The sequence below is a fragment of the Peromyscus maniculatus genome, chromosome 6 (assembly GCF_049852395.1).
Source record: "Peromyscus maniculatus bairdii isolate BWxNUB_F1_BW_parent chromosome 6, HU_Pman_BW_mat_3.1, whole genome shotgun sequence".
In the NCBI taxonomy this organism is placed as follows: domain Eukaryota; kingdom Metazoa; phylum Chordata; class Mammalia; order Rodentia; family Cricetidae; genus Peromyscus; species Peromyscus maniculatus.
The window spans coordinates 13,084,952-13,097,969 of NC_134857.1; the positions used below are offsets into that span (position 1 = coordinate 13,084,952).

The following is a 13,018-nucleotide window of genomic DNA, read 5'->3' on the forward strand; positions in this document are numbered from 1 at the left end:
ACTCTTGATCTTAATTCAGTTTTGACCTCAGTGCATTTAGAAGACAGTCCATTTTCTTGTGGGTGTTGAGGCAGATGGTGCTGTCTCTTTTGATTATCTAGTCCTTAGAAGGGAGATGTTGATTAGGAAGAACAAGAAGTGAAGCATAGTCCAATTAAACTGAGAGCAGAAATTATAGCCCACAAGAGGAGTGAAATGTGTTCTGTGGTTTCCTACGTGAAGTATACTCTAGTTGGCATGAAGATAGAATATCCAAGAATTTCTGAAATGACTCTAAACATACTTCTGCCATTTTATACTATGAGCTGAGGCAAAGCCGCATTCTCAGCATTGATGATTGTAAAATAAAAATAATGATCAACTCTGAAAAACATTTAGGATACCCCATGTCCTGCCATACGAAATAGTCAGACAGGTTTGATTCTTTATGGGAAAATAAATAAGCATAGCAATCTCATTAGTGTGCAAATTTGTTTTCATCCTTCATAAATAGTAAAAAAGAATACATGTGTTTGGCAAAGAATTGCTTTCAAAGAAATTGCTCTGTGAATTATTATCAATTTATGTTTGATTTGTGTACCTGCAGACCTGACAATATGAAAGTTATTATGAATGGAAAATGTTTAAACAGGCTTGGTCTGGGTAGCACTTTGTGTTTCATAGTGTGTGGGTCACATCATGTTAAAACAGAGTGCTTAACAAGTTCCCACAGCAGAAGCCACTACCAAGGAACAATGGGGACCAGAGAATAGTAGCTCCGTGTGTGGCAGATTTGTCATCTCAAAGATTAATAATGCCGATGTTGCCAGTTTTGACATACTGACATTAAAAACTGTGTCCTAAGAAGTACTCTATCTGGGGAAGGAATTCAGACTCAGGAAAGTCTCTCATATGCACAGCCGAGCTTCTAGTGGACACGTTCGTGTATAAATGGGGGTGATTATAGGTACAGGCTTTGCAACTGGAAAGGACACTGCAGGAGTAGCCGGGAGATGCTGAGGGCCAGAAGCAGCGGGACACACGGGATGCCCAAGGAGAAGGCGGGCAGGGCAGGGCGGAGGGACCTATGGAGGGTAAGGGCACCGCAGAAAGAAGAACCTTGTTTGAAAATGCTGCCAGGAAACCTAATAAGTGTGTGTGCTAAGTACACAGATTTTAAAACAAAAACAAACACCAAAGCATCGGAACTCATTGATATTTAAACAGAAGAACTTCTCGTTCACATAGAAAGACGCTGTCTTACAGCTACCAGCATGACAATAGAGACCAAGGAGGTCAGCTTTGTTTACTGCAGAGGAGATATGGGGCTGGAAAGGAAGCTCAGAGGTGAAATGCTTGCAAGGCCACCATGAGGAGCCGAGTTTGATCCCCAGACCCCATGGGAAAAGCCAGATATGGTGATCCACAGCTGTGCTTGAAATACCGTCCTGGGGAGACAGAAACAGGCCAATCTCTGGGGCTCTGGTCGGCCAGTTCAGCCAATTGGTGAGTCCTAGGGTGGCCAGCATCCTGAGTAGTGACACCCACCGAGGCTTGAAATCTGGCCTCCACGTGGACACAAAACACAACCCTTAGCCCGCATGTCTTAAACTGGCATGGTTGTGTGGAAAGCTCTGAGTCTTGGTGTAGGCAGATTCAGTGTCTGGCTTCCTGCTTCCTAGAGCTACCAGGTCCTCAAACTCAGATCCCACTCACAAGGCTCCATCCTCAAGGCCTCATCTAGTCCCAACTCCATCCTCCAAAGACCCTGCCTCTGATACCATCACATTTGGGAACAGGCTGACATGAATTTGGGGGAGAACAGATATCTCACCCATAATGCTACTCCAAGCATTCCTATATGTTTAAGCTATTTTAATGTATACATTTTTACAGATTTGGGCAATTTCCCACAAAACATTGAATTTCCGTATCCTCGGGAAAAATGAGAATAGCCATCCAACGCACACCCGTGGTTACTCTGTGAGTAACTAAATGTCTGGTGCTGACCCATTAGACAGAGTGAGAACTTCTCTTCTTTCTTATAGCACCTCCTCCTCTCACTGATGTCCCCTGCCTGGGGGTGACTGGGAATTTGCACTTGTCATGCGTGGGGATGTCCTGAGGGAGACAGCGTGTCTCCTAGAGTGTAATAGTTTTGCAGTGAGCCAGACTGTTGCTTCAGGAGATCCCACCTGAGATCTCTCTGTCAGTGGCTGCACTTCAGTGTGTATTCGGCAATAGGCTAAATGTCTAGCCTTATCCCCAAATAATTTAGTTATATGAGGCATAAGTAAGGAAGTGCTGCTATAAAATGATTCAAAGTTTGCTCTGTAGATAATGGAATTATTAAAGATCCGTACACTGTGGATCCTGTCCATCCATCCTCCGTCTTACAAAAGTATTGACTAAGCTAATTGAAAAATTCTTGCTGTGTCCCACCAAGTCTTAATGAAAAAGCACGCCACGGGAATTTCTAGATGCCGCTGTGATAAAGGTGCACAAGCTGTAATTACCTTTGTTCCTTCTGTCCTGTTTTAAAGCAGCTGCCTTTCTGTCATACATCAAGCGAAGCAACAGCCCTGGCTGGATAACCATGGAGTTTAGTCTCCCCCAATAAAAGAGCTGTATCTGGCGCAGGGGTGGCGCAGCTCACTGGTGGAGTCCAGCCATGCACAGGGAGTCAGAGGCACGGGCTGGTGCCTGAGTGAACAGGTGTACAGTTATCTAGGACCTTTATCCAATTTTGTGAGATTTCTGTCTCTGCTTCATTTGATGTATTTAAAACGATCGTTGCTTCTGTGCGGTTTCGTGCCTACATAGGGTTCCCTGAGAGCAAACATGGGTTTATTTCTTTGAGAATTTGAGAGAAGTACAAATCGAATCTTCCGATATTTCAAGCAGGTTCTAATTTACTTGGCAACAAGCAAGGTACTTGAGCGACCTGTGTAGAGTTGTGGGAGTCGAGAAGGCTCTGGAACCTTCCTGTCGATTCCTCAGTAGGAAGGGGTGTGTTTGCTCGATGGTGGATTAATGTGAAAGTGTCTGGTAGGACTTTGTCTCAAAACTTGCCCCAGGAAAGAAAACTGTTCTTTCTCCTGAATTCCACAAATAGCAACTGAAGCTTGGAGGAAATTAGGCCCTGGTGTCCCATTTACATTCTGTGGCCAGCTCTCCTGTTCAGCGGGTCACTCCACCTGCAAAAGGAATTCATCTCCCCTTGCATTTTTCTCTCAGGTTCCAGAATCTTTCTGGAACCCAAGCCACCCTTGAAAATATTTTCCTAGACCAGAATACAACTTCCCACATTCTGGAATACAGCTTTTTCTTTTTTGTCACTGATGGGCTAATGTGATCAGTTTCCCAACTAATACTTAGAAAGATTTCTGTTTTGAATTTTAAGTCAAAATATTTGATGTCAATATTGTGGTTATGTGTGGGTGCCCATCCATGTTCATGTGTGTGCTTGTGCATGCGTGTGTGTGTGGGGGGGGGTTCATGTGTGAAGGCCAGAGGTTACTATAGGGAGTGTTCCTCAGTCATTCTCCTTCTATTTTTGAGACAGGGCATCTCACTGAACCTGGAGCCCACCCGTGCAGAGCCCTGGGATCTCGCTGTCCCCGGCTCCCTAGCGCTGGGATTACAAGCAGACAGGGGTGTGCCTGGCTTCTGTATGGTTGCTGGGAATCCAGACTCAGGTCCTATGACAAGCATGTTACTTACTGAGTTACCTCCAAAGCCACTGGGGGCTGTTTGTTTTTGTTTTTTAAGTATTTGCTCTGTAGGGATTAACTGTATTGTTTTTATATTATGAAAATGTATTCTTCAGCGATCTAACTTTTTTGGTTTTTTTGGGGTGTGTATGTGAATGTGTGTTATGTATACGTTTGTGTGCATAGGCACGGAGGCCAGATGAAGGTATCAGGTACCCTTTTCTATCACTCTCTGCCTGGTCCTTTGAGATGGGGTCTCTGCTGATGCCAGAGCTCCTGTTTGCATCCAGCAAGCCCCAGCGATCCTCCTGTTCCCACCCACTTTAGTATTGGGGTGCACAGGATACATGCTGTTTGTACAGGTGCTAGCATGTGAACCCAGTCCACATGTGTGGGCTCTGTGCAGTAACACCACTATCTAAAGAGGCTAGAGAGTTCGTTGTGGTATTTATACCTAAGACCCTTGCCTCTAAATCCTAACCACTGAGTAATTAAACTTCTTCATGTACTTGATGCCTTTTTCCTCCTTCTCAGAGAAGCAATACTTTTGAAATTGGTAATAGCCAGTTTGATTTTCTACATAAAAAATTTATCTCGGAGCATTCTTACTATTTCCTTCCTGTGCCTGTCTTCATTTTCACAGATATTAACAAACCTTGACCGGGTGCCTAGTTTATTTTTATTATTGATTTCTATTTTTTCTTTTCATCTAAAAGTATTATTTGTCCATTTAGTTCTTACATCTAAATGATTAGACCCTATATTTTCAGCCCACTAGTCAATAGGCTTAGCTCACCTGAAGGGCAGCCGTAGCATCTCCTCGGCAGACCAGGAGGACTCTGACGTCCAGAGGGGCGCATCTACACAAGCTGGTCTGGGACTGGGGGAAAGTGCAGAGAAAACTGCTGTTGGTGTTAGTCTACTGGAATGAAGGGCTGCTGCAGCGTAAATACTTTATACAGCTACAGCCAAGCATGGACCTGAGTTTCTTTTCTATGAACGAAAAAATTCTGAAACAAACCAAAGAGTAAATTGTGTTTGTAGAGGGGGATGTTTAAATTAGTTCGGCCTGCACAGTTACTCAAACAGTCTGGTCTTGGGTTTTTTGGAGCAAACATAAAAACCATTATTTATGGAAAGTTTAAATTTCACATAACACATGCTCCCTCGGTGTGTGGTGCTCTTTTTCTTTTTTTTTAACTATTCACTTTATTGTGTGTTTTTAATTTAGCCTTCACTTTGCTAAAGATACTGTATGTTCTTGGGAAGAGAGGTGCTTTGGGGAGGGGAGGGGAGACTTGAACCAACAACAAAAGAAAAAAAAAAGGAGTGTCTGTTGTGATGCCACAGAAATATTTCCATGCTTTTAAAACTGGTTTCTTTTCCTTGTGTGTCTTTCATTGGTAGATGTGGTCTTCCCAGAGCATACGTGAGTCCTGAGGTTCCCGTTGGTACCTTCTTACTATTCCTCTGTCTGTCTCTTGGTGGTCCAGCTCCTCCGCCTTGTCTTCAAGCTCAGACATTCTGTCCCCTCCTTGAGCTAGTCTGCTACTGAGACTTTGTGGAGAGCTTTTTACTCAATAGTCCTGCTTCCAACATCTGAGACGGGGGTTTTTCTTCAGTCCTCCCCATACCCCCATATCTGGCATTACTGGCTTTATTTCATTTAGCTGTTTGTATTCCCAGTTGGGAGCTTATCTTCTGGTGTGTAGCCTAGGCTAGCCCGAAACTCCAGATCCTCAGCTCTCTACCTCCCAAATGTTGAGATTACAGGTTTTTTTTGTTTTGTTTTGTTTTTTGTTTGTTGTTGTTGTTTTATAGGAAATCAGTCACATGCTCTAAGCCTGTAGTATCAATACCTTCCAAGCACATTTTAGTAGGAAAAACCAAAGGAGCATGAAAGGAAAGCAGGGTAATTATTTTCAGATATTGGCAGTAGATAAACTGGGATTACACCTGCCTAGTGAGCCCCCAGCCCTCAGAACGCAGGGCTGGCCAGCCCTCCAGGGCCCAGCTCGGGCCCCGGTGTCTGCCGTCCCATGGGACTCACTCTATCCAGGTTGGTCTGGAACTTTCCCACAGCTTTGCCCTCCTTCAGGTTGCCTTGGGGACAGCTTTGTCCCCTGATGCTACAGTCACCATTTGGATTTCCTGTCACCTTCTCCCCACTAACCTGTAAATAATCGGGGGACAAGGATTTATGCCCTGGGAATCATATCTTTCCAGGACTGTAAATCAGGATAGACAGTTGTGGAATCCACCACAACTCAGAGTTAGATTCCTTGAAATGAAGCAGATTGAACTCTGTTTACTTGGCTATCCATTCTTCCCATCTCTGTATGCCAAGGTTTTTTCCTCCTTGTATTTCTAAAAAGCAGGTTTTGCCACACTATGAAAATGTGTGGCAATATGTCCCTTTCCTCGTCTTATTGAAGACATCATCTCCCACCTCGTTGATGAAGACTAGAATTATCCCCGCTCATCCCCTCACCACTGTCTGTCACATCCAGTTTTGTAACGCCTGTGTCTTGCAGCCTAGTCAAGTTTTCACCCTGCTTTCCAGCAGCTCCAGCTGAAGGTAGTTCTGCCTTTACCTGTGCACACACCCTCCTTTTGTGCATCATTTATGAAGAAGTCTAATGTTTCTTCAAACTCCAGCTGTTTTCTAAGTCCTTCGACATAAACAGTGCAGTTCAAACGTAAAACCCAAGCTATAAATGAATACATGGATACATATGTGCATACACACTTCCTGAAGAAAAGTTTGAACTCATTCCATTGTTGCTCAAGTTCTTCTTCTCCAGAAGATGTCCTGTGCACTTGCAATTGCAAGGCTCTCCTGCCTGCCCTTCTCATGACCTGTTATTCCCTGGTGTTTGTAGAATGCAGTAGGACTAAGTCAAGCTGACCTAGTGAGTACTTACAAGTGTACACTGGCAAGATAGCACCATCACAGTGATGCCCTCGTCCAGTGTTCAAAGTGGCGCCAGCAGTGTGTTTCTCAGGCAACTGACTGACTTGATGACCTCCTTCACTAAGGCATGGGGAAGGAGACTTGACAGCCCTACTGTCTTCTCACGTTTTGTCTCCTTTTTGTCTTTGCAGAGTATGAGTTGGAAGTCAAAAGAGTACAAGACATTCTTTCGGGAATAGAGAAACCACAGGTATGTCTTCTGGACCTCTGGGCAAGAACAGCATGTTCTTAGGTATTCCTAATGTGCTTTTATTTTGCCACACCATCGGTAAGCAGAAGGACCCCTTCCCGTTGCAAATTTTAATAAGCTTGAAACAGTCATCGGTTATTAACAGACCACAAAAATCTAGAACGGGCTTCTGTGTAGTCACCCACAGAAATGCCACCTTTGTGCAGATGTTCTGAATTCAGGTAGATGCATCTAGGTTTTCTTGGTTCTAGAGCAGTTTGTTCTTTGTAATTTCTTGTTACCTTTGTAAAGGGAGGAAGAATACATTTTGAAAACCTCAGAGATCCCAGGTGTTTCCCTAGGTAGATTCAGAACAGTATTTTTATATTAGAGGACATTGGGCACAATGGCAAGAAAGAGATGGTGGGTGTGGTAATGTTACAAGATTTAAATTTCGTTTGCCAGGTGTTTTGAAATTCAGCTAGAAATTTATAATGTTGATTCAACCTTTTTGTCTGAGCTAGAGCCAGAGTTTTGGGGAGTGTTTTCTGGCTGAATTGGAAAACCTTGATTCTTGGTGTGTTGTGAAGACCAGGGCTCTTAAAAAGCAAACTCCAGATTGACCTCGGGGGCTCATTTGAACTTAACCAAGGAGCATGGGTGTGTTGGAAGGTGCACATTACAGAGATATTACTGGAGACTTGAGTCTGGACTCCTTCTGGGCAGGGCAAGCAGTCACTGGGAGATCTCAGGCAAAGGTGCTAAGTAATGGAGGCTGCATTTGCAGAGTGAGCCAAGGTGGCAGATGAATTGGAACAAGAGGGTGGGCCAGGGAGGGGGTGTTAGGAATCCTCCCACTCCTCATTATCCACAGGATGGTGTCCAGGAGTCAGAATTAGGTGGTGTCCAATGTGGCAAGGAGGCCCAGATATTAGGTCCATTTTGAAGGTAAGTTGATAAATTATTCCCATTTGCTACTGGCTGCCAGGGGTAGCTGGGCTGTAGCTTCAGAACATCCCTTTCAGCAGCTTCCCTTCCCCGGTCGCTACCCTTACCATCTGGCAAGCTGTCCTCACGGTCTGCAGTACCTCTGGTGGTGCCTCTAGTCTCAATGTGGCCTGGACGCGTCCCTGCCGTTGCTCTTAATACACTGCACTCGAGGGTATTCCTGAAGGTCTTCCAGCTGGCTGGACTTCCTCTAGGGTACATTCACTTTAGGCTCCTTTTGTATCTTCATGGCCGTTCCTGGACATCTTAGGTCTGTTTCACTTGCAGAGGATCCAGAAAAATAAATATAGCACACAGTCGGATGTGTCTGGTAGACTCCGTGCTGTGGAAAGAGAAGGACCAAGAGCAGGAATGGGCGACTGTAAACACAGAAGTGGAAGTTCACGTTGTAGACACAAGAGCAGGTTGGGGGCTGGAGGTAAAGAGTAGGGGGAGATTAGAAAGGGGCTGGAAGATGGCGCGGTGGGTAATGCTTCATGTGCACACGTGAGGAGCTGAGCCTGGACCGCAGCACCACATAAAAAACCACAACCAACAATGAACCCAAGTGTCTTGGAACACCTGTAATCTGAATACAGAGGGACAGAGACAGTGCTTTCTGGGGCTTGTTGACCAACAGGTAAAGCTGAAACAGTAAGCCCCAGAGTCAGCGAGAGAACTTGTCTCAGAAAGCAAGGCAGAACCCTGGAGAGATGGCTCAGCCACCAAGAGTATATATTGCTCTTGCGAAGGACCCAGATGGCTTCCCAGACCGAGGCAGGAGGCATTCTTCCTTCATCCTGGTAAAGTCCTCTGCCTGTAACAGCCACTCAGTCCCCAGCCTGGTTAGTCATTTGCATGGTTTTCTCTCTTCCATCTTCTTCCTCTTGTCCCTTCTTTCTACAGTTCTTGGGCATGATAGTCTTTGTGCACCCAAGACCTAGCTGTCCCTGTCCTTGACACATACTGAACCCCTGACAACTGTTGCTGAAGAAGTGACAGGCATGTCTGGGTTCTGGGGGGTAGGACAGATGCCCCCGGACTGGCCAGTGTGGAGGAAGGCAAGTGCAGAGCTTGTCACAGTGCCAGCCAGCAGCTGGGGTTGAGTGGCCCACGTTTCACAGTCACAACTCTGGGTTTGTACCCAGTATTGCTGTTATCAAGCTCCCTGACCTTAGCCAAGGTTTAGCTCCTCCTGATACAAATTGAGGTGCCTGAGTGTCTTCATCTTTTAAAGTTAACGTACTAAAAACACCGTGAGGATCTGAGGGGACAGTTATATGTTGTGTTAGAATACTTGTTTTCCTTACAGTTTGTAGCATTGTTATAGTTAAGCAAGAGGGTAGGTAGCGCCATACTACATTCAGAGAAGAGGAGGGGTACCAGATGAAGAAGCCAAGCTGTAGAAGAAGGATGGACACATAATTGGAAAGAGCAATTCTCCATTCTATTCCCTGTCAGCTACATCTTATACCAACTTCAAATGAAAAACAGTGGTTTTTCTTTGAGATTCCTACTGATGATTCAAGTGCAGAAGTACCATCTAGGGCTGGCAGACTCCAGTCATCTTTCTGTAACTTTGGGCACCCCAAATCGAGTGAGTCATTTACTGTTCCCTTAAAGAGATCCAAGTATTTGGTCAGTTTCATAAAGTCTGTCTACTGATATACAAGGTATTTGTCCCTCAGCTCTACACTTGGGTGCCTTGGGGACTTAGCTGTCATGGTCCCTGCTCTTCCCGAAATGGGAGCTTTCATGCTGCCCTCATGGTTTAGGAATTAGCAGCCTCCGTGTCCTGGTGAGCTGCTGGTTTTCAGGACCTAAAGGCATATAACCTGCAGCCGTGGTTGTGGTTTCCATCGGTCAGTGTTTAAAGAAACAATTGGTGTGTCGGTGCAGAAGTGAGACCTAGGAGGAACACTTCCCTGTAAGAAGCACTTCCTTGAGAGATGTCTGGGAATAGAGCTGAAGCTCAAAGCTGGAAAAGTAGGTGATCCTGGAGTTTTAGATTTGAGTGTCCATCTTTTATCCTTTCCTCTCCTGTGTGTTTTTCTTCTGGGTTATTCATCATGAAGGCTGCTGTACAAGTCAAGCCAATATTTCTATGGTAATCTTGCTTTATGATATTCCTTCACCAGATTGGAGGGCCTCGCACATAGCTAAGTTCTGAGAATAAAACAAAACAAAACAAGACACAAACTTACAGGCTAGTTCAAACACTGAACAGAAGGGGCAAAGATATAAGGATTGCTACAAGTTAATACACTGTACAGTTCACACACACACAACTATTCTCAAGTTAGAATCTATATTTTTAATTCATAGGAAGGACTGAGTTCTAACCAATGTGGAGCCATTTAGAAGTAGATAGTAGTTTTATAAGCCCTCAAGGCATTTTTAAACAGTTAATTCCTGTGCAGGCTTATCTCATACACTTCCCAAAGACCCTTTTATATCAATGTTACCTGGGTCAATAATTCAGAACTAGAAATCACCACTTCTAAAGATACTGACTTCTAATTGTGGCCAATCCCTTAAACGTCCATAAAGCTGTTAGACTTTGAGAGACTGTAGCCATGGTGATCACTTCAGTGAACAACAGAGCAGCATCCTAGGCCACCCCAGTGATCAGTACTGGTGAGAAAGTTTGGCACAAAGAGAGAAGTTGGCAGTGTGAAGTTCAGGGACACATGCTGTTACTTAGACATAGACTTGATCTGGAGGCCGATTTTACCTTACCAGGCCAGCCCTGACCCAGCTGATGTAAATACATCTGGGGCTGAGGATTGACCCCTGAATGGTGGTGTTTTCAAAGACAAAAACTATAGTTTCCTAGAGTCCAGCTTGAGGTAGAAGTGACTTCCAAGTCCAAAGGGAGGCCCAGCACTCTTTCCCACGGGGTGCCAGTGGCTGCCAGAGCTTAAAGGAAGACTTCATAGGACCGTCTCTCCTTCGGAAGCAGTGCTGAGTTCCTAGAGTGCACTTGTGTTGGAAAGGCCCTTGGCAAGATTGCACATCACAGGAGTCTACATCTCCTCAAGGCTGGCTCATAGTCTAGGGAGAAGTAAACACTATTGTAGCTGGTACTTCCAGCATCGTATGTCTCTGCTCACTTAAATAGCTAAATCTTCGAGGAGGAAAGTGTGTTGGTAGCACTTGCTAGGAAAGGTGGATTTATGAATGTGTGCTTGGTATCTGGAGCACTGGCTTTCACCAGACTATTCTGAGGTGTGCAAGTTCACACCACCAATTACAGAATCAGTCACTACACACTTGGTTCATGGAATGGTGCAAGGCATCATTTATCACTTCAGCAAATTTCTCCCTGGAGAGAGAGCCTACTTTTTTAATGGCAGCTGAACCTTTCATAGTGAAACAGCTCCTTTAAAATTAAAGTTATGTAAAGTGCTCATAGCTCAGGATTACTCATGCAGGTATGTGGAATAATTCAGCATATACCCTGGTCTGTATGAGAAACCATCTGAGAAGCTATCAAAGAAATTAGCCACCAACAAATCAATGTCCCGGCAGTGAAATGGCCACACAGGAGACAGAGCATCCGGCCAGAGCACACTGAGCAGCAGGGCTCTGCCCAGCAAACTGTGAGGACAGTTCACGGACTGTCCTGGTCTGTCTGTCCCGAGTGTTCTGCAGGGCGTCTCTACCCCAGGGCCCCTCGTGTTGCCGCCTTTCTTGTCGCTATGACAGAAGGCCTGGCCAAGGCGGCAGACAGGAGGAAGGGCTCATGAGGGTAGCTTGTGAACTTGACAGGCTCTACAAGAGACAACCAAGCCGCTGGCATGCTTGTGAAGGATTATCGAGATCCGGTTCATTGAGGTGGGACGGCCTCCCTGAATGTGGGTGGCACCAATCAATGGGCCGGAATCCCAGGTGGATAAAAAGGATAAAATGAGCCAAGTGCCAGCATTCATCATCACTCCATGCTTTCTGACTAGGAACGCTCCTGCCACCAGTGTGTCCCACCTAGATGGACATAGTACTTCCGAGTGTAAGCCGCCAGTGTGTCCCACCTAGATGGAGATAGTACTTCCGAGTGTAAGCCGCCAGTGTGTCCCACCTAGATGGAGATAGTACTTCCGAGTGTAAGCCACCAGTGTGTCCCACCTAGATGGATGTAGTACTTCCGAGTGTAAGCTGCCAGTGTGTCCCACCTTGATGGATGTAGTACTTCCGAGTGTAAGCCGCCAGTGTGTCCCACCTAGATGGAGATAGTACTTCCGAGTGTAAGCCGCCAGTGTGTCCCACCTTGATGGACATAGTACTTCCGAGTGTAAGCCACCAGTGTGTCCCACCTTGATGGATGTAGTACTTCCAAGTGTAAGCCGCCATGAACCCTTCCTCCCCTCTGCCGCCTTGGCCAGGCTTTTTGTCATAGCAACAGGAAAGGTTGCTAACACAAGGGGCACTGGGGTAGAGACGCCCTGGTCATCTCCATGCAGAGTTCCTCACATGGGCACTGTAATGGCTCGTGTGGGAACAAAGGCAGTGTTTGGCCTGGGTTTAGGAGTTTGTTAAGCTCAGGGCAGTGGGAAAGACCAAAGTTAAGTCTGGAGCACAAGAGGACCTTGGAGGGTACGGATGGTCAGTCTTCAGATCGGAGGACAGAGCAGTCCCACATTCTGGCCCATCAGATGGTGTAGTTCAGCAGAGGCTGGGGCATTCTGGAGCCCCAACTGAGGCTGGAGACTGGTCCTTTGATGGTCTCTTCTGTGTCCCAGAAGATGTTACACATCGGTCTATCACTTGTGCTGGCTCTATCAGAAACTGAATGGAGCTGGGTGGTGGAGGCGTACGCCTTCAATCCCAGCACTCAGGAGGCAGAGGCAGGCAGATCTCTGTGAGTTTGAGGCCAGCTTGGTCTACAGAGTGAGTTTCAGGACAGCCAAGGCTGTTACACAGAGGAACCCCGTCTCAAAACAAAACAAAGAAAATGAATGTATCATGTTCCCTCCGATTTAGTTTTTCAACACTTATTTAGCAGCCACTGCCCACTGTTGAATATGAATATGTTTGTGCCCTTAGGGAGTGTTTGAGTCTGTCAGGACACAGATGTGATTAATAGTGGCAGCAGTCCCCACTGGGTTCCATAGGAGAGACATGTGATACTGAGTGGAGCACTTCAGAGACCTTGAGGGTACCTGGGGACAATGAGGTGAAGTTCTCCTGGGGTCTCGA

The 13,018-nt window shown here is 45.8% G+C and overlaps 1 protein-coding gene across 9 annotated transcripts in view; it reads left to right on the forward strand.

Moving 5' to 3' along the window:
* The window catches only part of Fndc3b (fibronectin type III domain containing 3B), a 305,735-nt gene that overhangs the window by 203,777 nt on the left and 88,940 nt on the right, over positions 1-13,018 (forward strand). For all 9 annotated transcript variants that reach the window (XM_076573956.1, XM_076573957.1, XM_076573959.1 and 6 more), the window contains one exon: positions 6,798-6,856. In XM_076573956.1, the coding sequence (XP_076430071.1) occupies positions 6,798-6,856 (59 nt within the window). The remainder of the gene's footprint in view (positions 1-6,797; positions 6,857-13,018) is intronic.